This window comes from Trichechus manatus, unplaced genomic scaffold, assembly GCF_000243295.1.
Source record: "Trichechus manatus latirostris isolate Lorelei unplaced genomic scaffold, TriManLat1.0 scaffold00240, whole genome shotgun sequence".
NCBI classification, from domain to species: domain Eukaryota; kingdom Metazoa; phylum Chordata; class Mammalia; order Sirenia; family Trichechidae; genus Trichechus; species Trichechus manatus.
This window is the reverse complement of record NW_004444176.1, coordinates 65,345-88,409: the sequence shown is the minus strand read 5'-3', so window position 1 is coordinate 88,409 and position 23,065 is coordinate 65,345. Positions and strand designations below refer to the sequence as shown.

Genomic DNA, 23,065 nt, shown 5'->3' with positions numbered 1-23,065 from the left:
TAGTGGTTGCCTGGGCCTGGCCTTGGGGAAATTGACTGCATAGGGGCATGAGGGAAATTTCTGGGTGATGGAAATGTTCTATGTCTAGATTATGGTGGTGGTTAATTGAGTGTATACATTTGTCAAAACCCCTTGAACTATACCCTTAAAATGAATGCATTTCACTGTATGTAAATTGTACCTCAATCAAATTAATTTAAAAAGTTAAAAAAATATTTTTAAAAACCAGGCATGGGAGCCCATGTCAGCTTTACTGAAACAAAACCGAGAAGAGTGGGGCAGGTGGGCGGTTCTGCTGGGCTGTGGGTGCTGAGAACCCCATACCCACTGCTCCACGTCCCTCTCTGGCTCTGGAATCTGGAGTACCCCCTGCCACTGTCCCCACCCTGGGCCCAGCTCCTGCAGCCACCTGGGTCAGGAGCTGCCCAGCCCGAGTTCCTAGGAAGCCCCTGCCGTGCTCAGAAGTGACAAAGATGACAGGAGGAAGGCGAGGGGAGGCGAAGGCAGCATGTGGGCAGGAGGGAGCCTGGCTGGACTGATCGTGGGGGTGGGGGGAGGTAATGGGGGCCCCAGTGAAGGGCCCTTCCCAGTCTCACTGTCCCCAATCCCGCCACCTTTTTGGCCCCCAGAGATCCAGATAAGGCTGAGTAACTCCAGCTCACGGTGCCAGGGCCGGCTAGAGGTCCGTCACCTGGACAGGTGGCTCTCCGTGTGCAGCGAGAGCTGGGGCCACAGCCGGTACCACGAGGAGGACGCCACCAGGCTGGCCAAGAACCTCTGCCCGCAGCTGAGATGTGGAAGGGCCTTGGAGCTGGCCCTCTCGCTCTTCAGCAGCACACAGAACAAGGTCCTCTGCCATGGATCCTTAGGGTCCTTCTCTAACTGCACCAGCCAAGGGGCAAGCCCGTGCCGCACTCTGATACTGATCTGCTTAGGTGGGTACCAGCTCTACCACATGGCAACCTCAACCTGGTCACCTGCCCAGAGGAGGCTGGGCCGGCAGTGGGAGGGGGTGCCCGGTTCACAACATCCCTCCCCGATCACACACACCAGTGGGGGAAGTGGAGGGGGAAGGCCGCAGGGGTGCTGGTCTAGTAGAATGGGAAAAGTCGAGGACTTGGTCTGCAGCTGCTACCCTCTGAACCTCCATCTTCCCATCTGTAAAATAGGGTGGATACTGCCCACCTCACAGCACTGTTGTGAGGCATACAGACAATATTTGGGCCAAGTGGACTTAATGTGAAGCTTACATTGTGAGCTCGGGCCTCTCCCCACACTGCCGGCTGCCCCCCACCCCACAGTCTTCCCTCCTCCCCCACCTCATTCTTCCCGCCCTGGGCCTCTTGCCCCTCCTTCACCTGGGTATCTCATTTCAGAGCCAACAACGGCAGCACCTCTACCTACAAGCCCCCCGCCCACCACCACTCCGGAGCCCACAGGTAAGAGAACCCCGAGCCCCCACCGGGGTAGAGCTGTCAGATATAGCAAATAAAAGTGCAAGACGCCAGTTAAATTTGAATTTCCAATGTTGTTTGTTGTTGTTGGGTGTGGTGGAGTCGGTTCTCACTCATAGCGATCCTATGCACAACACAATTTCAAACAAACAGGGGATTTTTTTTGTTATAAGTATGTCCTATGCAAGAGCCCTGGGTGGCACAAAGAGTGTGTGCTGGACCACTAACCTAAAGGTTGTCAGTTTGAGCCCACCCAGCGGTACCTTGGAAGAAAGTCCTGGCGATCTGCTTCTATAAAGATTACAGCCAAGAAAGCCCAATGGAGTGCAGCTCTACTCTGTAACCCATGGGGTCGCCATGAGTTGGAATCAGTTCGACAGCATCGGGTTTGGTTTCTTATTTCCTATGCGATATTTGGGACCTCCCTCTGATGGGAAACTCACTACCTCCCAAGGTTCAGTCATTCATCTGTCCATGTGTTGGGGCCAAACAGCAAGGTGTGTAGCATGGTTAAGGGCGAAGGCTTCTGCTGCTGGGTCCATCACCACTCAGGCCCGCGTTCCCCTCTGCCCCTCTCCTTTGTCCCAGCACCCCCCAGGCTGCAGCTGGTGGAAGGGCCAGGGGGCCTGAGCTGTGCTGGCGTGGTGGAGTTCTACCATGGCAGCCTGGGCGGCACCATCAGCAATGGGACCCAGAACCTGACCCAGGGCCTGGGAGACCTCATCTGTAGACACCTTCGGTGCGGCTCGTTCTTGAGGCATCTGCCAGAGGCCACGCTAAAGGCTACGCCGGACACACGCCAGGAGTGGATGCAATGGGAGATCCAGAATGCCAGCTGTGCCTCCCTGGAGCAGTGCTTCCAAAAACGCCAGCCCTGGGAGCGCGGCACAGCTATCGGCCTCATCTGCTCAGGTGAGTGAGACCTGGCCAGGACCTGAGTGGTTCTGGGGCCCGGGGAGCCGTCATGGTCAGAGCATCCCCATAGGGTCAGTCAAGGCTGGTTTTCTGCCACACAGGGTCCAGGCACTGTGGGAGAACACGGGGCAGGACACACACGCGCACAGCGCCTTGGGAACCCCTGCCAGTAAGACTGAATGAGCCCAGCGAGCCACTGGCTCAGCTGCCCAGTGGGGAGGTAGGGCCAGCAGGGCTTCCAGGAAGAAGCAAGGCTACACATGGGTTTTGAAGGAGGGAAGGAGCGAGGGTCTGGTGGAGGAAATGACAAGGTTCTCTTTAGGCTTGCGCCAAGGGCCAGAGCAGGATGCAGCATGTCAGGGGCACGAGCCTCATAGGAGCTATTGTTGTTAGGTGCCATCAAGTTGATTTTGGACTCATACAGACTCTATGTCACAGAGTAGAATTTCCCCATAGGGCTTTCTAGGCTGTAATCTTTACTGGAGCAGATCGCCAGGTCTTTCTGCTGTGGAGTCACTGAATGGGTTTGAACCACCAATGTTTACGTTAGCACTGGAGCACCAACAGGACTCCTCTTCATAGCAGACCAAACCAAAACCAGACTTGTTGCCATCGAGTCAATTCCGACTCACAGCTACCCTAGAGGACACAGTAGAACTGCCCCAGTGGGTTTCCAAGGAGTGGCTGAAGGATTCAAACTGCAGACATTTTTTTGGTTAGCAGCCGTAGGTAAATCCCCAGAGATGAGGTTGGAGAGATGGTGAGCAGCCCCTGGGGCCCCAGGAGGCCTGGCCTGTCTGCCTGGGGCTCTGGACCAGGGCAGAGGGAGAGAACGCAGACTAGGTCCCAGGGGGGCTTCTCGCCACAGGAAGGTCCCAGCCATAAGCAGATGGGAGGAGAGATTGCTTCAACCACTTGCGGCACCCAGCGACTCTTGTCCAGACGATAATAATGCTTACTGAGAGTGTACTTTGTGCCAGGGACCATTCCAGTGTGTTATTTCATTTAATTTTCACAACAACCTTAAAAGGTGGATGATATTATTATCCCTGTTTTCCAGATGAGGACGTTGAGGCTCAGTGAGGTTAAATTTTTTTGTACGGTGTCATAGAGCATGAGGTGGGATTTCAACTCAAGCAGTATCACTGAGCCCTGGCTACTCAAAGTGTAGTCCTGGACCAGCAGCAGCAGCACCAGCATCATCTGGAAGAAATGCAGAGTCTCAGGCCCCACCCAGACCCAGGAATCCAAATCTGCATTTTCGCAAGACGCCCTATGATTTGTAGAGTCTAGGAAGTGCTGCTCTGGACCACTCTGCTGTCTGTAAGCAGGGCCACCCCCAGCCATAGGAACCCCTTGTGTGAATTAGCAAAAAGTTGCCCCCTCCAGCCAGAAGCAGCCCCCCAGGATCCCTTGGCCTGATGAGGGGGTGGGGGCAGGTTTTCAGCCCCACTCCCCTCTCAGCTGGGGTCTTGCCTTTGGTTTCCTCTAAGCAGAAGATCACTGGGGCTTTGAAGGTGGATGTTGCTATGGAAACTGGACAAAGCTGGTGAGGGCACACTCCCTCTCAACCGAGCATGTGCAGGCCTCAGATAGGCTGATTGTCCTGGAAGAGAATCCAGGCCCCACCCTGACGCGGAAACAGGCCCAAGTCAATGAAAGCCTACCTCTGAGGTGCTGGGTCTGGGAAAGCAGGATTCCAGGGGTTTGTCCAGGACTCAGAGCAGGAGGTGCTTCCCATGCCTGGGCCTCAGTTTCCCTCTTCTGAAAAGCCCCGTCTCTTCCCAAGGAGGAGTAAGGGAATAAGACAATGTTTCTAAGGGGCGCTAGACCAGGTAGAGCCTCTTTCCACTGCCTTCTCTTACCCCTGACTGGGTCGGGGCCAGCTCCCTGCTAACACTGCCAACGGGCATCAGCCCCCTGCCAGCTTCCTTACTGGAGGTGCCCATGCTGCTGCGTCTAGGATGTCTGCTGGCCACTGCCCAGAGCGGCCAGATACAGAGCTCGGTCAGGAGAAGTGCCAGAGGGGACGCTAGGTAGGAAGGAAGGGCAGAAAGGAAGGCAGCCCGGTCCTGGTGGTCCCACACGGTGTCTGCCTGTGCAAAACTGGCCCTGGCCAGGCTCTGGCTTCACCAGTGGAGGAGGACAGGCTCAGGCTGCCGAGGAGCTGCCTCCAGTCTGCCCTCTCTTATCCAATTGCTTCCCCTTCCCAGACTTCCAGCCCAAGGTGCAGAGCCGCCTGGTGGGGGGCCGCGGCACGTGTGAAGGCACCGTGGAGGTGCGCCAGGGTGGGCAATGGGCAGCCCTGTGCGACAGCTTCCCAGCCAAGAACACAGCACGGTGGGAGGAGGTGTGCCAGGAGCAGCAGTGTGGCGGCGTCAATACCTATCGGCAGCTGGATGCCAGTGAGAAGACCTCCCTGGGGCTCATCTGTCCCCAGAAGAAGCTGTCCCAGTGCCATGAGCTTCACAAGAAACAATTCTACTGCAAAAGGGTGTTTGTCACATGTGAGTTGGGGCAGTAGAGTGGGCTGAGGGCAGTGCTGGACTTTCCCTGTTTCTGAAGAACAGGTCCCAGGAGCATGACACAGAGCCCTAGAAACCCAGGAAAGGATGAGAAGATGATTGATGAGGGGAGGGAGGGTGAGAGCACTCAGACAGCAGTGAGCATGAACAACAAACAGAGACTGGACCAGGCAATAAGCAGCTAATAGATTAAAGAACGCTTACCGGCAGGATGGAAGATAGAAAATCAAGGGATAGATGGTAGATATTGCTACACTAATGGACAGATGGGCGGTGACTGAATAAGGAATAAAAGAAATGGTTGGATGGATGGATGGATGGATGAATGGATGGAAGGAAGGATGGATGATGAATAGATGAATGGAGAATGGATGGATGGAAAGACAGATGGGTAAATAGATAAGCAGATGGCTGGCTGGCAACTGGTATATTGGTATATGATGGCAAGGCGATCAGGCATAAGTAACTGACAAATGGTAGAAAGTTGCCACAAGAGTGGCAAATGATAGTTGGATGATCAATTACTAGATGATGAAAGGTGAACGAACAAACGAGTAGCAGAGAAGTCTAGAGATGGATGGAGAGACCAGCCAATAGATAGATAATTGCCTTCCACGCACGCTGGTGAATTCCTGGAAGAAGGGTGATTGGGGAAGGCTCTGAACAGACAGTGTCTACACCCACAGGGCTGGGCCTGACCTGACTCCTCTCCTTCCCTAGGCCAGGACCTGCGCCCAGCGGGTTTGGGCGCCGGCACTGTGATGAGCATCATCCTGGCCCTCCTGCTCCTGGCCGTGCTGCTGGTCGTGTGTGGCCCTCTCGCCTATAAGAAGCTGGTGAAGAAATGTAGGTGGTTGTGCCCTGAGCCACTCACTTTCGACCCCTTGTGCCCCTTCCCTCTGTGAGCAGACTAGAGAAGCTGCATTCAAGCCCCACAGAGGAAGGGTCCTGCCCAGAGAGCTGGGTGGAGGCCATTCTGCTTCACCACCCAGCCCTGCCCTTCTCCTGTCCAATGGAACAGAAACCATAAACGCATTCTTGATTCACCATATCTATGGCCCAGCTGAGACCGACTCTGGACCAAAGGGAGGGTGTGGCCATTCTTTAGAGGGTCACAGGCACGGGCTCTGAAGTCAGGAGACACGCGTCCAGCCCAGCTCCACCACTTACCAGCTACCGGAGCTGTGACTGAGCTTCCTCCTCTCTCTGAGCTTCAGTTTCCTCATCTACCAAGTGGGAGACTGCACGCCTTGTGAATGTAGGGAGTCGTTTGTTATTCTTGCCTTGTAGAAGGCAGGAGAAAATCATTTAGAGACAAGGAGGTGGGATTAGAGAGGCTAAAAAGAGATAACCCAGAGGTGGACTGTGTTAGCTGGTCCCTGATGCCCTTGAAGATCTTCCCTTTTGTTCTAAAACCCTGGGGCCGCATCTCCTGGAGAACCAGCCACCTCTGCACCCTCCTCAGCCACGGCTTCGGAGCTGGATGGCTCCACTTCAACCTCCCAAGCAAGTTAGGAAACTGAGGTACCAAGAGACTCCAGGTGGCAGGACCAGCAGCACCTGCTGCCTCCTCCCTCCCTGCCCCCACGCTAACTTGCCTCTCCTGTCTTGTCACCTAGTCCGCCAGAAGAAGCAGCGCCAGTGGATTGGCCCAACAGGAATGAACCAGAACAGTAAGTGTCCACTGGAGGTAGGGTCCTCCCTTGGCCCCAGTTGGTGTCCACAGGGCTCAGGAAGGAGGCCATGACTGCAGACAGAGCTAGTGGCCGCTTGAGGCCTCTGATCTCCACCACTTTGTCCGAGGTGTGACTGTGGTCAGCAGACACCCCCACACCAGGGAGGCCGAGGCTTCTTGATGGGGCCGGTGGTTGGGTGGTTTCTGCCCCAGAAGCCTCAGAGGCCACAGTGTCCCCTCTGTTTCTTGCCTCACCTCTGGGGTTGACTTAACCAGCAGCCTTTGCCTCCTCGGGCAGTATCCCCCAGTACGGTGGCCAACAGAATTGGAGAACTCAGAAAAGACGATTTTGTGATTAAATGGATTTGGAAAATAATGAGTTAACCAAAGCTAAGCAAGGTTCTTTATTTCAGGACTTATCAGAACTTTTATGGAGCATTTTGCATTGTTCATCTCTTAGAGCTGGGTTGTATTAAGAAAGGTTGTCCATGTTAGTTTTATCATGGAGTGTGTTTATCATGGAACAACTTTAAAGGATCTGTTTTAGAACATGTTGGTGCAGCCAGCCCACCCACCCCTGGTCTTCACCCTCTCCTCTCCAGCCACAGCCAGGGCCACCCAACGGATAGAACCCTCTTCCTGCCTCCCAGTCCACCTTCTTCCCCCCTTTCCGGCTCAACGGCCAAATCCTTCCAGAAGGCTCTCTGTTGCTGTCTTTTCTGCAATACGAAGGCCATCAGCTCTGGCGTACTGGGAGGTCTGTCCTACCCTTGGTATTCCAACTCCCTGCTCAATAAATGTTTGATGATTGACTCACTGACTGTGTGAAGCCCCACCCTGCCCATTAGACTGCTGGCCAGCCCCGATTTCTCTAATGTCTGCTGCTGGGCCTCTCTGGGAAGAAAGGGGGTGCACTGAAGAAGGTGTGGGAGCCTTGCCCCCACATTGCATAACGGGAACAGGACCAAAGTTTGGGGCAGCTGTTGGGGAAGGAGGAGGAGGACAGAATCAAGTCTAATGACACCGTCCCCTGCATTTGCTCAGTATCTTTCCATCGCAACCACACGGCAACTGTCCGGTCCCAGGTCGAGAACCGCACAGCCTCACACGTGGATAACGAATACAGTCAGCCCCCCAGGAATTCCCACATCTCGGCTTATCCGGGTAAGCACCAGCTGGGGCCTCTAGGAATGGAGGCAGAGCTGCAGCAGCAGTGCGGAGACCGGGCTGCATCTTTGCAGCAGAGAAGAGAAGGGATGCCCCAAGGGGAGGGGGATCAAACTGCCCCGCTTGACCACAGGTCACGGCGGGGGAGGACGTGAAAGGGATGCAGCCTTAATAGGCCCCCAGCTGTCCCCTGGAGGCCCCAGCCACTCCTCTGAAAAGAAGAATGCATCAGATGCCATTAACCCCTGCACCACTGTGGCCTAATGGGCCTGATTCTCTGGTGCTACGTGCGGCCCCTCGGATTCCTTCGAGCCAGGAAGGGGCCATAAAGTGGCCTGCAGGAGCCTGCACTGAATGCTCCCTTACCAGCAAAAACAATTCAGCCCCAGGGAGCCTAGAGTGCAGCATCATTAGTGAACACTTGGCAGATTCAATCAAAACAGATAGTGGAGCCACCAGCTCATAAAAACCCCTCTGATCTTGTGACCGGCTGTGCTGCGTGACCCCAGGCTCTGAGGCCAGAGGGATAACCTGTCTGAAGATGGCCCCTCCTTTCTCTCCCCAGCTCTTGAAGGGGCCCTGCACCGTTCTTCTGCCCAGCCTGATAACTCTTCTGACAGTGACTACGATCTGCACGGGACTCAGAGGCTGTAAAAGGTGAGCTGGCTCCAGCCTGACCCCAGGCTGGCCCGAGGCACAGCTCTGCCCATGAATGAATAGCACACTGACCATATACACTGAGCAGAAAGTGAAAGAACCAACATCAGTCATTCAGGAGGTTGCATCCCTGGGTGGTGCAAATGTTTAAGCCCTGGGCTGCCAGCCAACCGAAAGGTTGGGGGTTCTAAGTCACCCAGAAGTGCCTCAGAAGGAAGGCTTGGCAATCTGCCTCTGAAAGGTCACAGCCATGAAAAGTCAGCCACTGAAAACCCTATAGAGTAGTTCTACTCTGACACTCATCAGGTTGCCATGAGTCTTGAAGGCAACTGGTTTTGGTTTTCAACTTAGGGGATGGGAGCTGATTTGGCAATTGGAGTGAACCAGCTGCCACCAAGTCAATTCCAACCCCTGGAGACCCAATGTGAGTTAGAGTAGAATTGTGCTCCACAGGGTTTTCAATGGCTGATTTTTGAGAAGTAGCTCTCCAGGCCTTTCTTCCGATGTGCCTCTAGGACTCGAACCTCCAACCTTGGTTAGCAGCTAAGCGCGTTAACAGTTTGCACCACCCAGGGACTCTGGCAATTGGAGTAGAACACAGGAATCATCAGCCTTAAAAATCGTCTCTTAAAAATCTCCATCTCAGAGCCCCTAAGAGTTTTGTGATGGAATAAAACCCTCCTAGAGCTGCTGGAGCCCTGGTGGCACAGTGGTTAAGCGTTTGGCTGCTAACCAAAAGGTCAGCAGTTCAAATCCACCAGCCACCCCCTGGAAAGTTCTAGTCTGTCCTGTAGGCTCGCTATAAGCCAGAATCCACTCGATGGCAATGTGTTTGGTTTTTGGTTTAGACCTGCCCACCTACCAAGAGGGAAGAAGACACCTCACCCAGAAGGGCAGCAGCTGTCCCCTGAGATTGAGTCCAGAGCTTGGGGCTCTCCCCACCTCCCTAAAACTCCTCCACGATGTGAGGTTTCTCCTCTAACACATTTCTTTCTCATCCCCACAGATCTGGGAGCCGGGACCGAAACTCAAGAGCCAGACCTATTAGTCCTGAGAATATTCTGCATTCACCACTTGGAAATGATGTCTGATTTCTACCCCTAACCAGAACATGCCAGAACAAGGGTGTCTTTTCAAACGTAACCCACTGCCCTGCAGTTGCAGGCCAGCTCTTACATCTCCCCACTGGAACCTGGCCCACTGAAGACCCCAGAACAGCTCATCTGGGCTCCCCAAGTATGGAAGATGTAGAAAGGCAGAGCCCGGAAACAAGAAGCCCTCCCAAGTAGAGACACAAGGGTGTCCGGAGGGCCTCCCTTTCCCACACCCTGGCAGCTCCCCCCTACCCTGCCCCGTCTGCTGTGACGGCAACACCAAGTAGACTCTGACCCCAGTGAGGGAAAAGGAAGCTCACGCCTGGGTGGGGAGGGGTGATTCTCTAATGTATTTTTAATATGTTCTTTGTAAATAATGCTTTATCTACTCTCTGAGGACTATAGCGTCCCGGCCTCTTCCCTCCAGGGTCCACCCCTGTGGCTCCCTCTGGGGATGCCCACCAGACGGGGAATCTTCTGGGGCACCTCTGTGGCCACTGTGGTCGGGGGGCTGCGGACCTGAGCATAGAGACAGCTTACCACCTTCAGCAGAGCCGCCAGTAAAAGTGTGTCGTGAGCACCCAGGCTTTACCTGGCAGCCCCCGCCCAAAGCCTCGTCACCATCTCCTCCATCTTGTGACACCCGCACCCATTTCCTGTCTAGAGAAAGTAGGCAGCACTCTGTCAAGCCCAAAGGACCCCAGTGCCACCCTAGGGCCCTACACAAAGGGGGTGCCTAGTAAATTCATTTAAAAGTTTATGGTAAAGGTAGTTTCATCCAATTATAGTTAACCATCTAACCGAAAAGCCAGAGAATGGGGCTGGCTACGTCCCTTTGGTTTAAATAATCCCCTCAGCTGAAATAGTCTCTTCCACTGCTTGGAAATCCTAGAAAACAAAACCAAACCTATTGCCATTGAGTTGATTCTGACTCATGGCCACCCCATGTATTAGGGAATAGAACTGCTCCATAGGGTTTTCTTAGCTGTCATTTTTACGGAAGCAGATCACCAGGTCTTTCTTCTGCGGTGCTGCTGGGTGGGTTCGAACTGCCAACCTTTAGCTTAGTAGTCGAGCACAATCTATTTTATACTGATTCCTGTGGTGCCTAAGCTTCCGTAACGACAAGCAAGAGAAGGCTGTCTAACTAGGAGCTCAGTCAGGAGTCTCACAAGGAGAGAGGCTGGGCAGGGGTCACTAAGCCCATGGGCCTCCTTCCATGCAATTTGACACCATATCCTCTATAGCAACAAACATCACTGGTCCAAGCCACAGAAGCCAACTCCAGATGAGCCAAAGGGAGTGTCTGCAAGGAAATGGAACATGGGGGCGGGGTGGTGGGTTGTGCTCACACAATCACAGGAGCTGGAGACCCAGGACACAGAGTGGAGCGCTACCATGCCAGAAGAGTCTGCTCAGCTCTCTCCCCCAGGGACACCCTCCAGCCAGGTCTCCCACCCAGGGGGCCAAGCCCAGGCCACTGATCTGCGAGTCCAGGACCAGCAATGCCATTTACCTTCCCATTTTAGCAGGGCAAGGGGATTGCTCCAAAGGCAATTTAGGGTACTCCTAAGGAAGACAAAGGATGCAAGGTGCCAAAGGTCTCTTCGCAGCACCTTTCTTGTTAAAAGCGTTTTAATTTATACTGTGGTCACCATATAGTGGCTTAAAAGCAATTATAGACTACCTTAAAGACAAACCAAAAAAAAAGTGCTTCGTTAAGGAGAAAAGCCTCTTTAGAAAACTGTTGTTTTCAAGTGGTGGTAGGTTTGGGTGATGCATTCCAAAGAGATGTGTTTGGCTGAGCAACTGAACAAGAGCTACTTCACTGTTGTTAATTGCCATGGAGTTGATTCAGACTCATGGCGGCCCCATGTGTGCAGAGTAGAACTGCTCCATAGGGTTTTCAAGGCTGTGACCTTTTAGGAAGCAGATCACCAGGCCTGTTTTCTGCGGTGCCTCTAGATGGGTTCGAACTGCCAACTTTTTGGCTAGTAGTCAAGTGCCTAACTGTTTGTACCACCAACCATGACTGGTAGACCCAACTCCAGGCCGCTGGTCACCTCAGCTGTATGGGATGCTCTGCTGTGACCTGCACAACTTCTGGGCCCTAATCTTGCCTTTGGGACTTGATTCCTGTCCTCACGATTCTTCTGGGTAATTTTCCTGTACACCTCATACATCTGCCTGTGTGGGATTTCTGAATGGGCCACTGCATGCCTTGGGTTTATCTGCTGGGCATTGAGCTAACATCCTCTTCCCTGAATCCACTGTCACCCAAGTTGCTACAAAAAGGCAACCATGAATCCACCACCATCCATTCACACCCAGGACAGTGGTCCAATTTACCCAGGAATTCAGCCTCAGTTTCTCTCTAAGTTAATGAAGATAGAGCGGACACAAAGCATATACCCCTTCGAACTGGAAAAAAAAAAAAAAAAGCCCGTGTTCCAGACACCAGCACCATCACCAGCGCTCTGCAGGGATCTGACCAAACTGGTCCATTCTAAGAAAAAACTGTCACGGGAGCTAGCTCAGCGGGTTTCTGGTTCCCCCAGAAATTTGGTGGCGAAGAAGAGAAGCAAGAAGCTGCTTCAAAACATCCCCTCTGCCACCCCAAATGATGCTCTTAGAATTTAGAATCAAGGATGCACCATTTTAAAAATCAGAGGGAGTTCGAGTTGCCGGGGCTGGGAGGTTACCGGCCCAGGCGTAGTAACAGGTGGCCAGTGGCCAAACGTGCCTGCCGTGTCATCTGTCAGGCCTAAGGACGTCCTGAAATTAAGAATTAGTTGCAAACAGTTAAAAATTAGATTTCATGTAAGAATCTGGATTCCTGGCTTCCCTGGGGGGAAGACTGTGCTCTGCCCACACTGGGCCAGGGGCCACATTTCTGCCTGGGAAGAAGCGGTGGAGCAGTGCCGGGCAGTCCCTTTGCCCTCACACCCCGGGCCACTTCCTTAAATTATGTCACCGCCTGACCTGGAGGCATTTGCGTGTGCAATCCCTGATCCTATCCTGTTCTCCTCAGGTTACAGCCAAGGAAACTGAGGCCCCAGAGAGAAGTTCGCTTAAACCACCCAGCAACCATCGGCTTCCAGTTGTCACTCATCCAGGGATCCGGGAATCCTGGTAGACACTGGAATGGATGTTATCTGACAGCTGAGAAGATATTTCAAATGGCCTTGCCCCAACCAACAGGGAAGTGTCCTCACTGCACTAGGAACCTCCGAGGCTCTCAATCTGACACACAGGGTCTGTCCCCCTGCAGTCCCTGTGCAGCAGGAGGTCCCCTTGGTCAGCCCGAGGGTGCTGGGTGATTCCAAGTGGGGGAGGCAGGGCAGGGAGGGGGCACAGGGAATGCATGTGACCCCGTTCAGCTGCTGTCTGCGTGACCACATGCAGAGCCCGGGAAGGAGAGCAAGCAAGGACAGCAGGGGGCGCAATACCAAGTGTCCCACTGAAGCAGCTCCTAATAAAGCCCTTAGGAAGTGATGCTGCCTCCTTGAAGCCCCCTACACACCCTGTCACCTTCCTGGCACCGACCCAGAGCTATGATCCCAGGGTGAGATGTTTAGCTTCTTCCTACAAAGCCCTGCTCCTTCTAGCGCTCCCTGGAGCCCTGTCCCTCAGCCCTGGACGCTTGCAAAGGCAAGGACAGAGTCCAGGCGGGAGTGAGGTACGGCAGAGGTGTGGCTGGAGCCCAGTGACTCTCAAAGCTGTGGGGTTAGACTCCCCAAGCATCCTGGGGGCCGTGACCTCCCAAAACCTGGCCACTTCTGGTATCTAAATCCCACAAAGGCCATCACGGAGGAGGTCTGGCCTTGGGCACCTCCAGGCTGAGCAGCCAGGTCACAGGGTCACCACCTGCAGTGTCCTCCTCTTGCTGCGTACTGGGGATAAAGGGCCATGGAGCAGCCTCAATGAGCGGACGATGCACGTGGAAAGCCCTCTTGAGTATTTCAGTCTCGTCCACAAGGCACCTCCCCTTGATACGTGCAAAAGTGACCTGAGGGTCCATTAGAAACCTGCTCTCCCAATTCCCCGGAGCTGCCCTTCCGGTGAAAAACAGAAGATGCTCCATCCCAGGCCTTGTGAAAACCAGCTCAGCAGGAGAGCTCGGGAGAGGGCGGCAGGCAGGGCGATGGCAGAAGCCTGGCTGGCGCCACAGCTGGTTTAGCGGCCCACTGAGCTCCCCGTTCAGAAACCGGATCAGAGGGCGTGCACGTGGACCTCCCGTTCGGGGGTCACGGGGAGCCGACATTCGTCAGCCCAGCAGGTGGCAGGAATGCATCACTTCGCAAGCTGTGCTAAGGACCGGGCGCCCCCTGGTGGGGTTCTGCGGCCTTACATGACACAGCTCTCGGGCCAGGACAAGGCAAGTCTGCAGGCTCCAGCACAAAGATGGCTGAAACGGGAAACCAAAGAGTAGGAAAGGAAAGGGAAGTGCTGTAAGAGCCCGGCCCTGGGGCAAAGGGACAGAGGGGGCAGCAGCTTGAGAGAAGATACGCAGAGAGATGGGATGTTGCGGCCACGAATCAGAACGGTATTCTGAAGGCTGGCGAGAAAGAAATCAATGCCCCCACAAGCAGCCACATCTTCCCTTCTCAAACCTATAATTCATCAAAGTTTATTATGGCAATTAATCGTACAGATGTCCGGGCGATCATACATCCAGTTCAGAAGCACTGGACAAGTGCAGTCCATTAATGATTTTTCCTCATAAATAACTTATGAGAAGCAAGCACAATTGGTAAAGAACCAACATCTGGCACCTTATCACACATCCCCATGGATGGCACACAGGCTGGGCGGGGGGCAGGCACCAGATGGTCAAGTTTGGCCTCCAGCACTCCCAGGCCCACCAGATGCTGGACAGGCTAGTAGCGGACATTTCAAGGCACAACTTCCTGACCAGTAGCAGCTCCAGGGTCTGCCCTAGAGACCCAGTTCACATCTGAGTTAATGCTTCTTTCATCATGCCCGCTTCGGTCTCTTGCGACCACTTTTAGTCCAGGACATGCTTGTAATCCACATGTGCTAGAGGCTGCGTGAGTCACAACCCCTACCCTTTAGAGCATACATTCTGAAGACGAGATGCAAAAAAGCTGACTCAAACACATATGATGGTGTTCTAGAAAGCACCATGTGGATGTTATTGTTGGGGCTTCTCTTGATGTCTGTCTCAGGAAGGGAGATTGGGGGGGGATGACATCAGAGAGCTGGAGGAGAGGATGAGGGAGGGGCTGTTCACGAATGAGATTCAAGGCACTAAAGGGGCAGACATGGGATAAGCTTATCTGACTTCAGCCTATTAAATTATGGCTTTATGCGACTTACAAATCATTGTTCTTTCTCATTCTGTCCTCTCTCTAATTCAACCCTCACCACGGTGCGGGGGCAGGCCGTCCTTGACCAGAGTGGACAGACACCAGTAGCTGCACCCCTTGGCGTGGGAACGACGTGGAATATGCCAGACCCTGGGGGAGGGGGCAAAGGGTGAATAGAGGGCCAGAGACCCATGGCCATGGTGGCACTGAGATTCTGCATTGGTTCAGATGCCGGCAAGTGCAGGCACAGAGTCACAATCACACGTACACACTCACACAGACGTCCACGGAGAGGTGAACTCCCGCCCGGCAGCACCAGAGTGGCTGGGGCAGCTAAGCCAGTCACCGACGAGCTCCCGGGAGGACCTGCGGCCAGAGGCCAGTGAGTGCTGTGAGTGCCTCTCAGGGGCCTGCATGCACCAGGCTGGGTCCCTTCCAACTCAGGCACACTGTGGCAGCCCACAGGGAGTGCCAATTCCGCTTCCACTTTAACCTTGAATTTCAGCGGTGGAGGGGCCAAAGGTTGTGGTAGAGGTGTGAGCAGGGAGAGGCCAACGGCCAGGATGGTGTCTAATACCCAGGCCAGGCAGGACCCTGAGGTGGTGGAAATCCATAGGGAGGGGCAGGCCCCGGCGGGTAGTGGGGCTGGGAGGAGCGTGAGGGCTGGGGCTGTCCTGGGAAACTCAGCAGTGGGGGCTGGGCGGGGTACGGAGGTCTACCTCCTGCTGGGAGGTAGGGGGGCTGCTGCTGAGGATAACCAGGACTGGGGGCCTGGCCTCCAGCCAAGGGGTACCCAGATGCAGAGCCGCCAGTCGGCGCCACGGGATAGCCCGGCCGGGGTGGCATGCTCCTCTGTGGGGACCAGGAGTAGCCCTGGGCAGGCCTGGCTCCCGGCTGGGCTGGCGGGAACGTGGGGCCCAAAGGCACACTGTAGGAAAAGGAGGGCTGGGAGACCACCGGGAAGGGGGCTGGTTGTAGCGCTCCTTGGGCGGTGGGGCCCACAGACATGCCTGGAGAAGGGCTGTAGGGCAGGGGGTAGGGAGGTACGACAGGTGGCGGTGGCACTGGTGGTGACTGTGACAGCCGCGGCTGCTCTTCGGCCACAGGGGGTGTCACCTGGGGGGCCGGGCGAGGTGGGGGTGGTGGCCGGGGCGGCGGGGCATCCCCGGCCGGCTCCTGGGAAGCCCTTGGCTTCCTCACCACATCCTGGAGCTTCTCCACCCGAACCCGGCGCAGATGGGACAGCATCCTCATAGAGGAAAAGTTCTCCAGAAACGTCTCCAAGGGCACCTCGCCCTCCAGGAACTTCTCAGCCATGGCCTGGGAGACAGAAGGTCTGGTGACCACAGGGCCCACCCGGAATGAGTCTCCCGCTTGCCCTGGGGGCAGAGATGAGCTATAGACCTCCCACCCCAGGCCCCTTGCATACTGCTCCCACCCTTCTCTGGCCCCAACTAGGAATTTTTCTTTACATTCCGTGGAGTAAAGGACCTAGTTTACCCTAAGTAAAGTGGCCTTTGTCCTTGGTTCTGGATAAATAACCCTTGGAAGAGTTGAGATGCCTTGGCCTGGGACTTCCAGGTCACACCTGAGGATCTGTGCTGGCGAGTGGGGGCTGACCAGAGCAGAAAAGACTCACGTGAAAGGCCAGCATCAACTAGCCTCAGGAGGCCTGATTTAGTCTATGATGCAAGACTGGCCAAAGAAAGTCTTGAACACTAAGGCTTAGAGAGCTTCCTGGTTGAAGAGAACACTCGCTCTTGGGAGGGTAGCGCATCCCTTAGAACATGGAAGCTTCCCATTAGGAACCCTCCCAGACCTTGCCCTATGCGTGTCTTCATTTGTATACTTTGTGACTATAATAAATCTGTAGTCATAAGTATGCCCTACTCTCTGCGAGTCATTCCACTGAATTATCAAACCCAAAGGAGCAGTGGGAGCCAGCAGGTCAGAAAGTAAGAGTGTCGTGTGAACTTCCCAAACTTGCAGGTGGCATGTGCCTATTTGGCAGTCTAAAGGATGGTGTACTTTTAACTTGTGAGTTCCGACCCTGCTCCAGGAGGCTAGGGTCAGGGACAGAGCAGGGCTGGTGACAAGGATAGAGAAGTGGGAATGTGAGGACTGGGTCCATCCCCACATTTGGGGGATTGGCTGCATGCTGGTCCTTACTGCCCACAGCTCCTGTCACTGCCTGGGATGTCATACATGCATGTTTGTTTATTATGTCTCCCTCACTCAAGTGGCAGCTCCCTGTGGGCAGGACTGTCTCTGTTGGGGTCACCACTCTGTCCCTACACCTGGCACTGGGCTAGGCCCACAGTGGACGCTGCACCTACGTATTGAATAACTGGATGAGGGCTAGCCGCGCAGTCGGCAGTACACATTAGCACACAGCCTGGGAGGGCTTGGGAGCATCTTCCTCTCAGGGCTCAAGAAGCGGAGAGAGCCATCCTGCCACAGAGACTGAAGGACGCCCAAGGGAGACAGAGCAGACAGGACAGGCAGCGGGGGTAAGGAGGGGCTGGAGGACTGGTCTCCACCCCTGGGGGCTCCTGCTGCCCAGCTCTTCCATCCCGTTTCTGTTATTTACATCCTGAAGAGCCTCCACTGAGTCTGAAGACATCATTCATCTTTCCTATCTCCTAAAAGCTCTGCTGGCCCATACTTTGCCTACACTTGGTAAGCCAGCAGCTGACACCCCATTTAAGGAAGAAGGGGCATCAATTCTCCATCTCACCTCAGACTCTTCTTCAATTTTCACGCCTTCGACTTGTAGAAGGTCTAACAAGGTTTCTGGCTGCAGCGCTGAGGAAAATTTTTCTGGAAGGGAGGGCAGAAATGTTGACATTTCAAAAGTATACCCCAATTCTCAGTGGTGACAGCTGAGATTCCAGAAAAGGCTCAGAATGTCCTCTGTGTGCATGAAGGCCCAGGCCTGGGGTCTACTGCGGAGCCCCGTCAGGTAGGCCCAGTGAGCCCTTTCAGCCCAGCTCCCTGATATCACTCTCCTGTGCAGGGAGCCTGGCCAGCTCAACCTGCACCCTGGCTAACCATCTCCCTCCACCTTAGCCTGGACCCTGGCTAACCATCTCCCCTGCCCAGCCCACACCTTGGCTAACCATCTCCCCTGCCCAGTCCACACCCTGGCTAGCCATCTCCTCTGCCCAGCCCACACCCTGGCTAACCATCTCCCCTGCCCAGCCCACAGCCTGGCTAACCATCTCCCCTGCCCAGCCCACACCCTGGCTAACCACCTCCCCTGCCCAGCCCACAGCCTGGCTAACCATCTCCCCTGCCCAGCCCAGAAAGCGAAGACTCAGGCTTCAGAGCCCAACCTACCCCATCCCAATCCTGCTCTGCACCACGGGGAAATTTACTTGTCAAGCCACCTCACCTGTCAAGACCAAGATGCCCGTCCCCTTCCCCCCCCCTTCACAGATACCAGGTCCCAGGATGCAGAAGACCTGGATTGGCTCTGTAAAGGGTAGAAGCTGAGCTATCTAAGTTGACTGCAGGCTCTGAATTCAAATCCCAACTGTACCTACTTCTAGCTGCGTCACCTTGGGCAAGTCCTTGAATCTCTGAGCCTCATTTCTCTCACCTATAAAATGAGAGTAACAATGAGACCTACCCACACACGGCTGTTATGAGCACATGTACGTAAAGCACTCAGCACAGGGCTCGGAGCATGGCACCCTCAGTAAATGCTCTGCACTGGGCGGGGAGTGGGGAGGTCCTATCTTGCACGCTATTCCCGCAGCTCTCCCCATTCCGACCTTGGCCAGAGCACCTCAGAGCACACCCTCGGGGCCACCATCCCTACCCAGTTTTGCCTTCTGCTCCTGGCACCGCTCCATGAGGCTCCGGAGCTCCTGGTACTTGTCTGAGAGGTTTGAGCGGCTGATCTCCAGGGGACCCTGGAACTCCAGGTTCTGCTCGGCCAGGCTCCGGTTGGTGGCCAGTGCCATCTCCCGCTCCAGCTGCAGGTCCTGGACCTAGAAAGCAGGCCACCCGACCGTGAGAATGATAACCACCACCACTAACCTCCCCGCGGGCTGGACCAGGGGCTTCTAGGACGAATCGCTCACCTTGGGGATCCACTCCAGTCAGACAGACCTGGCTTTGAGCCTTGAGCAGAGCACCTGCCCCAGGCCCTCACTCCCTCACCCCTTCCACAGCCTATGGGGTGGACACCACTGTCCCCATGGGAAACTGACACTCAAGGTTAAGAATGTGCCCACGGTCAAGTGATGAGCAAGCGCCAGGCCTGCCGTGGGTTGTGCAGAGCTCAGGAAGGGGTGGACCGCTTTATGTGAGAAAGCCAGAGCTTTCTAGAAGGGAAGGGACCACAAGTCCCAGCCACTTATCCCCACGCTTCAGAGTCAAGAGACCTACTGAGGTGGACTGCGGTAGCCCAGGTCAGACCCACAGGCCAGACACACAATGAGGCCCCCAAATCAAGTTACTCGGAGCGGTGAGAGCGCCAGCACCCTGGAGCAGACTGCGGCCCCTGATTCAGGAGAGAATTGCGCCTGGCACTGAGGCCACAGGTGTGCTCTGCAGAGGGGCTGTGCAGATGAGCTAAGAGTGGCCACCAAGAGCTGGCAGTGATTCCCCACGCCCACAAGGGCCAGCAGAAGAGCCCACCAACCCAGGAGGTGGCGACCTGAGGCCCCAGCGCCAACCTTTGTGACTTGGACGTGCCCTGCTAAAACTCTTCCCCAAGCCGAGCGGTACTCTGTCCCCTCCACTAAGGTTTTTGTTGCCACCAGCTGGTGAGGCAGCAGCTACTGGAACCCTCCCCAGCCACGCAAGGACCTGCAGCCCAGCCATCGCTGGGGAGTCCTCTCTGCTGAGAGGAAAGGGCTGCAGAGTCACAGCCACCATGCCTGAGACAGCAGGGACAATACACCGACAATACCATAATGGCACCAATGCAGAGGACGCAGGCCGCAACAGGCTCGGGGCACACGTGGGAGCTGGTGGCCCTGCACCAGGCAGCTTCTCCGCCATGACCAACTCAGGCCCCTACCAGACACAGGAAGCCTGTGGGCATCCTGGAAAAGGGTGACATCCAGGGAGGCCACTCTTGCTGCCTCCTATCATAGGGCCTAAGGGGCAGGTCTGGGGCCTTCTCTTTGTGCCCCAGACTGGAAAGAGGAGTGCCACAGCTATAGGCCCCTCCAGAAGAGGCCAGGGGGCTCAGGGATCACAGGGCCCAGCCACAGCCTCCCGAGTCTGCCTGGTTTAGAGCCTGTTTCCCACACCTGGGCTTTCTGTCTGCTTCCACAAACCCCTCCTGTGGTCACTCAGCAAGCACACTGTCTCAGGGACATCCACACTGATGATTTTCAGCCTGATTCCTATTAACCAAGGAAGCTCTGCTCTACCCATGGGGCCAATGCAGGATGGGGAGGCTGAGGGCCCCCTGCCCAGGCATCCTTTGAGGGGCCCACAGATCCTCTGGCCTTCAAATACACCCACTGCCTTTGCCCAGGGTCTTAACCAGTAACTACACTGCGTCATTTTCCCCTAGAACTCATCCTACCAATTTCTGCCCATCTCCCACACAGTCTCCCCAAATTTTCCCATGGTTCACCTCCACTGGGAGTGCCCGATGAAGACCTCATTTATGAGAGGCCAATAGGACCAGGCCTAGCACCCAGCCCAAAAGAGCTGGTCGCCCTGGCTCCTCCCACCCTGTGTTCACTCTCTCCTACACAGAGAAATAGCCCCACTAACTCCCTTCTCCAAGCAGAGTCCACTCCCAACCAAGCCAGCGCCACCTCTTCTCACAGTCTCCAGTACCTCATGGGAGGAAACCTAGCCAAAGGTTCTTTGAGAGTCTAAGCAGCTTGGCCTACTCTGTTCTCCTTTGAAGCACATGAGTAGCTTCTCCCTCAGAGAATTCAGACTGACTGCTCAGGCACGGCTGCACAGCACAAAATTCAAGTTGCCTTTCACCCAAGAGGTGGTTTCTGCTGACAATTCCCGTGATTCCACGCTTTGTCAAGGATTTCAACGGCCTGGTCAGCTTGGAAGTGAGCTCACTGCCATTACGTAAAGGCTTGCTTCTAAGAAGTCCTGTGCATTTTAGAAGCAGGCCTTGGGATTCCCAGGACACTGCGCTCTCGGCCGACTCAAGACGCACTCTGTGGTCACTATAGACAAACGAGCGGAAGGTGAGAGAAGGAAGACCTATGCCGTGCCTGGCACTGTGCCTGCTAAGGGCAAGACCTCGCAGAGCTCACAGCCCAGTTCACCATCCGGATCGGCCCTGGGGCTTAACCAAGACAAGCTCTGCTCTGAGGCCAGTGAGACAGCTCGGCTGAGTCTGGAGGTGAAGGCTTAGGGCGGCAGGGCACTCCCATGGAGCCCCTCGCTCTCCTCATAGCTCTCCCCCTACAGGGCGTCTCTTCGGCCACATCCAACCCCAGCAAAGATGTCTCACTGGGCAGAGGGCAGGCGAGGGGCAGACAGAGTACGGGCACTCAAGTGCGTGGACGGGCATGAAATCACAGGCACACTATGCTCTCCTTACAGAAAGGGGGTGCTCCTCCTCACAGAGAGGGGTGGGGGAAAGCTGGATGAGGGAGCTTCAGGATTTTGTTTTGCTTTTTTTAACATACTGTGGATTCACAGAACATACCTGTTCATCCGCTGCGGGGGGTGGGGACACATTCCAAATGCTAATCAAAGGATCCGGGGACTGGCTGTGCTCGCGTGCCCCTAACATTAGGGGCCCTGCACAGGCAGCAGCCACTTGATGTGTGACAGTGGACGTTTCCAGTTCTCGTGACTCCCTAATGTTAAGGGCCCTGGACAGGTGGCAGCTGCTCGAGGTGTGACAGTGAACGTTCCCGGCTACGTGACCACAGCAGTCACCTGACCTCTCCTACCCGCAGGGGAGTCACAGGGCCCCAGGAAATAAAGCGTAAAGCTCCGTACAGACAGAGGATCCTCTATTTCCACGAGGACTCTGTGACAAGGAGCTGAGAGGATAAGGTGCCAAGTACCAACGGAAACGGATTAACAGGAGGGGAGCCTGCGTCCCACCCAGGAGCGGTTCTGTGAAGTCTTCGAATCACGGATGACACGGGGCCAGACACGGCCCTTGGGGGAAGGGGGGTACCGAACGGCCCCCAGTGCTTTCGGAAGCTGTCTCCAGAGCCAGGCTGGAGCAACAATGCGGGGGCTCCTTGGATACCTGGGTCTCCGGAGGCTCCAGGAGCCTGAATCACAGAGGCCCTGAGCCCCCTACACAGGGCCAAGGCCCAGACGGCCCAGGAGCCAGGGTGAGGGCACAGAGAAGGGCGGTCAATTTGTCCCAAACACCTAACAAGTCAGTGACATTATAAGGGGCCTCAGTCCATCTGCTGGCCTTTTTCGGGTTGCTCTACCTCAGGGGACTCCAGGGCCAGCCGATCAATGGCCTCCAGGTCATTCTGCATCTGCTCCAGCTCCTCCACGGTCTTGTCTTTCAGTGTCTCCATCTTCCCTGTGAACACAGAAGGCAGCCATGTGAGGACGGGGCCGCTCACGGGGAAGGGACCCACGAGCCACATTCTGTGGTCTGTCAAACGCAAGCTGTAGTTTCCCTACCATGATACCACACCTCAGGGAGGCTCCAGGAGGGCAGGGTCCTGTCATTTTGCCCACCCCCTTCCCTGGGGTGACAAAGGAGCTTCCCCACCCACCTAAACCATGAATGACTGGATATGTGAAAGTTCTCAGCAGCCGAAGAAGGGAGACCGTGGTTCCTCACGGTGGTGGGTGAGGCTTCCCAAGGAGCAGAGAGGAAAAAGCAGAGAATAAACAGAGCCAGGCAGCAGGGACAGAGACTAAACGTGTCCCGAGGCTGCCTGCGAGCACAAGGCCACCATGCCCTCAGGCAGCATCTATTTCTGTTCCAGCAGAAGCACAGCGGGCTCCATGGCTCCAGTACCCGCAGGCTCCAACATGTCACTCCTTGTTATAATTAGTGTGCCCACAGCCTCAGGTCTCCCTCCACGTCCTCTGCAATGGCAGTCCTCACCACGTGCCACGAACACGGCCTGTCACATGCATGTCCTCACTGGAGCAGAAAAAAAAAAATCACCCAATTGGCCTCTCAGACAATGAGGAAGGAAATCGACTGACCCAAATGGGACGTCTGCTTTGACAGGGGAGCCCTGTCACTCGGCCCCGAGGGACATCAATCATCCGTGACAGAGGGGTCACAGCCAGGCCCCAGGAGGGAGACACACCT

At 55.3% G+C, this 23,065-nt stretch overlaps 2 protein-coding genes across 5 annotated transcripts in view; one reads left to right on the top strand and one right to left on the bottom strand.

The window, feature by feature from the left end:
* The window catches only part of CD5 (CD5 molecule), a 28,146-nt gene extending 18,260 nt beyond the window's left edge, over positions 1-9,886 (top strand). For 2 of the 4 annotated variants that reach the window (XM_023743180.1, XM_023743181.1), the window contains 10 exons: positions 630-935; positions 1,377-1,439; positions 2,043-2,366; positions 4,583-4,876; positions 5,615-5,740; positions 6,514-6,567; positions 7,172-7,326; positions 7,614-7,733; positions 8,302-8,393; positions 9,400-9,886. In XM_023743180.1, the coding sequence (XP_023598948.1) occupies positions 630-935; positions 1,377-1,439; positions 2,043-2,366; positions 4,583-4,876; positions 5,615-5,740; positions 6,514-6,567; positions 7,172-7,326; positions 7,614-7,733; positions 8,302-8,393; positions 9,400-9,484 (1,619 nt within the window). In that variant the 3' untranslated portion in view covers positions 9,485-9,886. The remainder of the gene's footprint in view (positions 1-629; positions 936-1,376; positions 1,440-2,042; positions 2,367-4,582; positions 4,877-5,614; positions 5,741-6,513; positions 6,568-7,171; positions 7,327-7,613; positions 7,734-8,301; positions 8,394-9,399) is intronic. The other 2 variants (XM_023743182.1, XM_023743183.1) reach the window with 2 other exon arrangements.
* Positions 9,887-15,274: 5,388 nt separating this feature from the next.
* VPS37C (VPS37C subunit of ESCRT-I) lies at positions 15,275-22,429 on the bottom strand. Its single transcript, XM_004389284.2, has 4 exons — positions 22,218-22,429; positions 18,641-18,812; positions 17,555-17,637; positions 15,275-16,137 (listed from the first exon to the last, which is right to left on the bottom strand). Exons 1-4 carry the CDS (start codon positions 22,380-22,382, stop codon positions 15,388-15,390), a joined length of 1,170 nt encoding a protein of 389 aa, XP_004389341.2. The 5' UTR covers positions 22,383-22,429; the 3' UTR covers positions 15,275-15,387.
* Between the last annotated feature and the right edge of the window lie 636 nt (positions 22,430-23,065).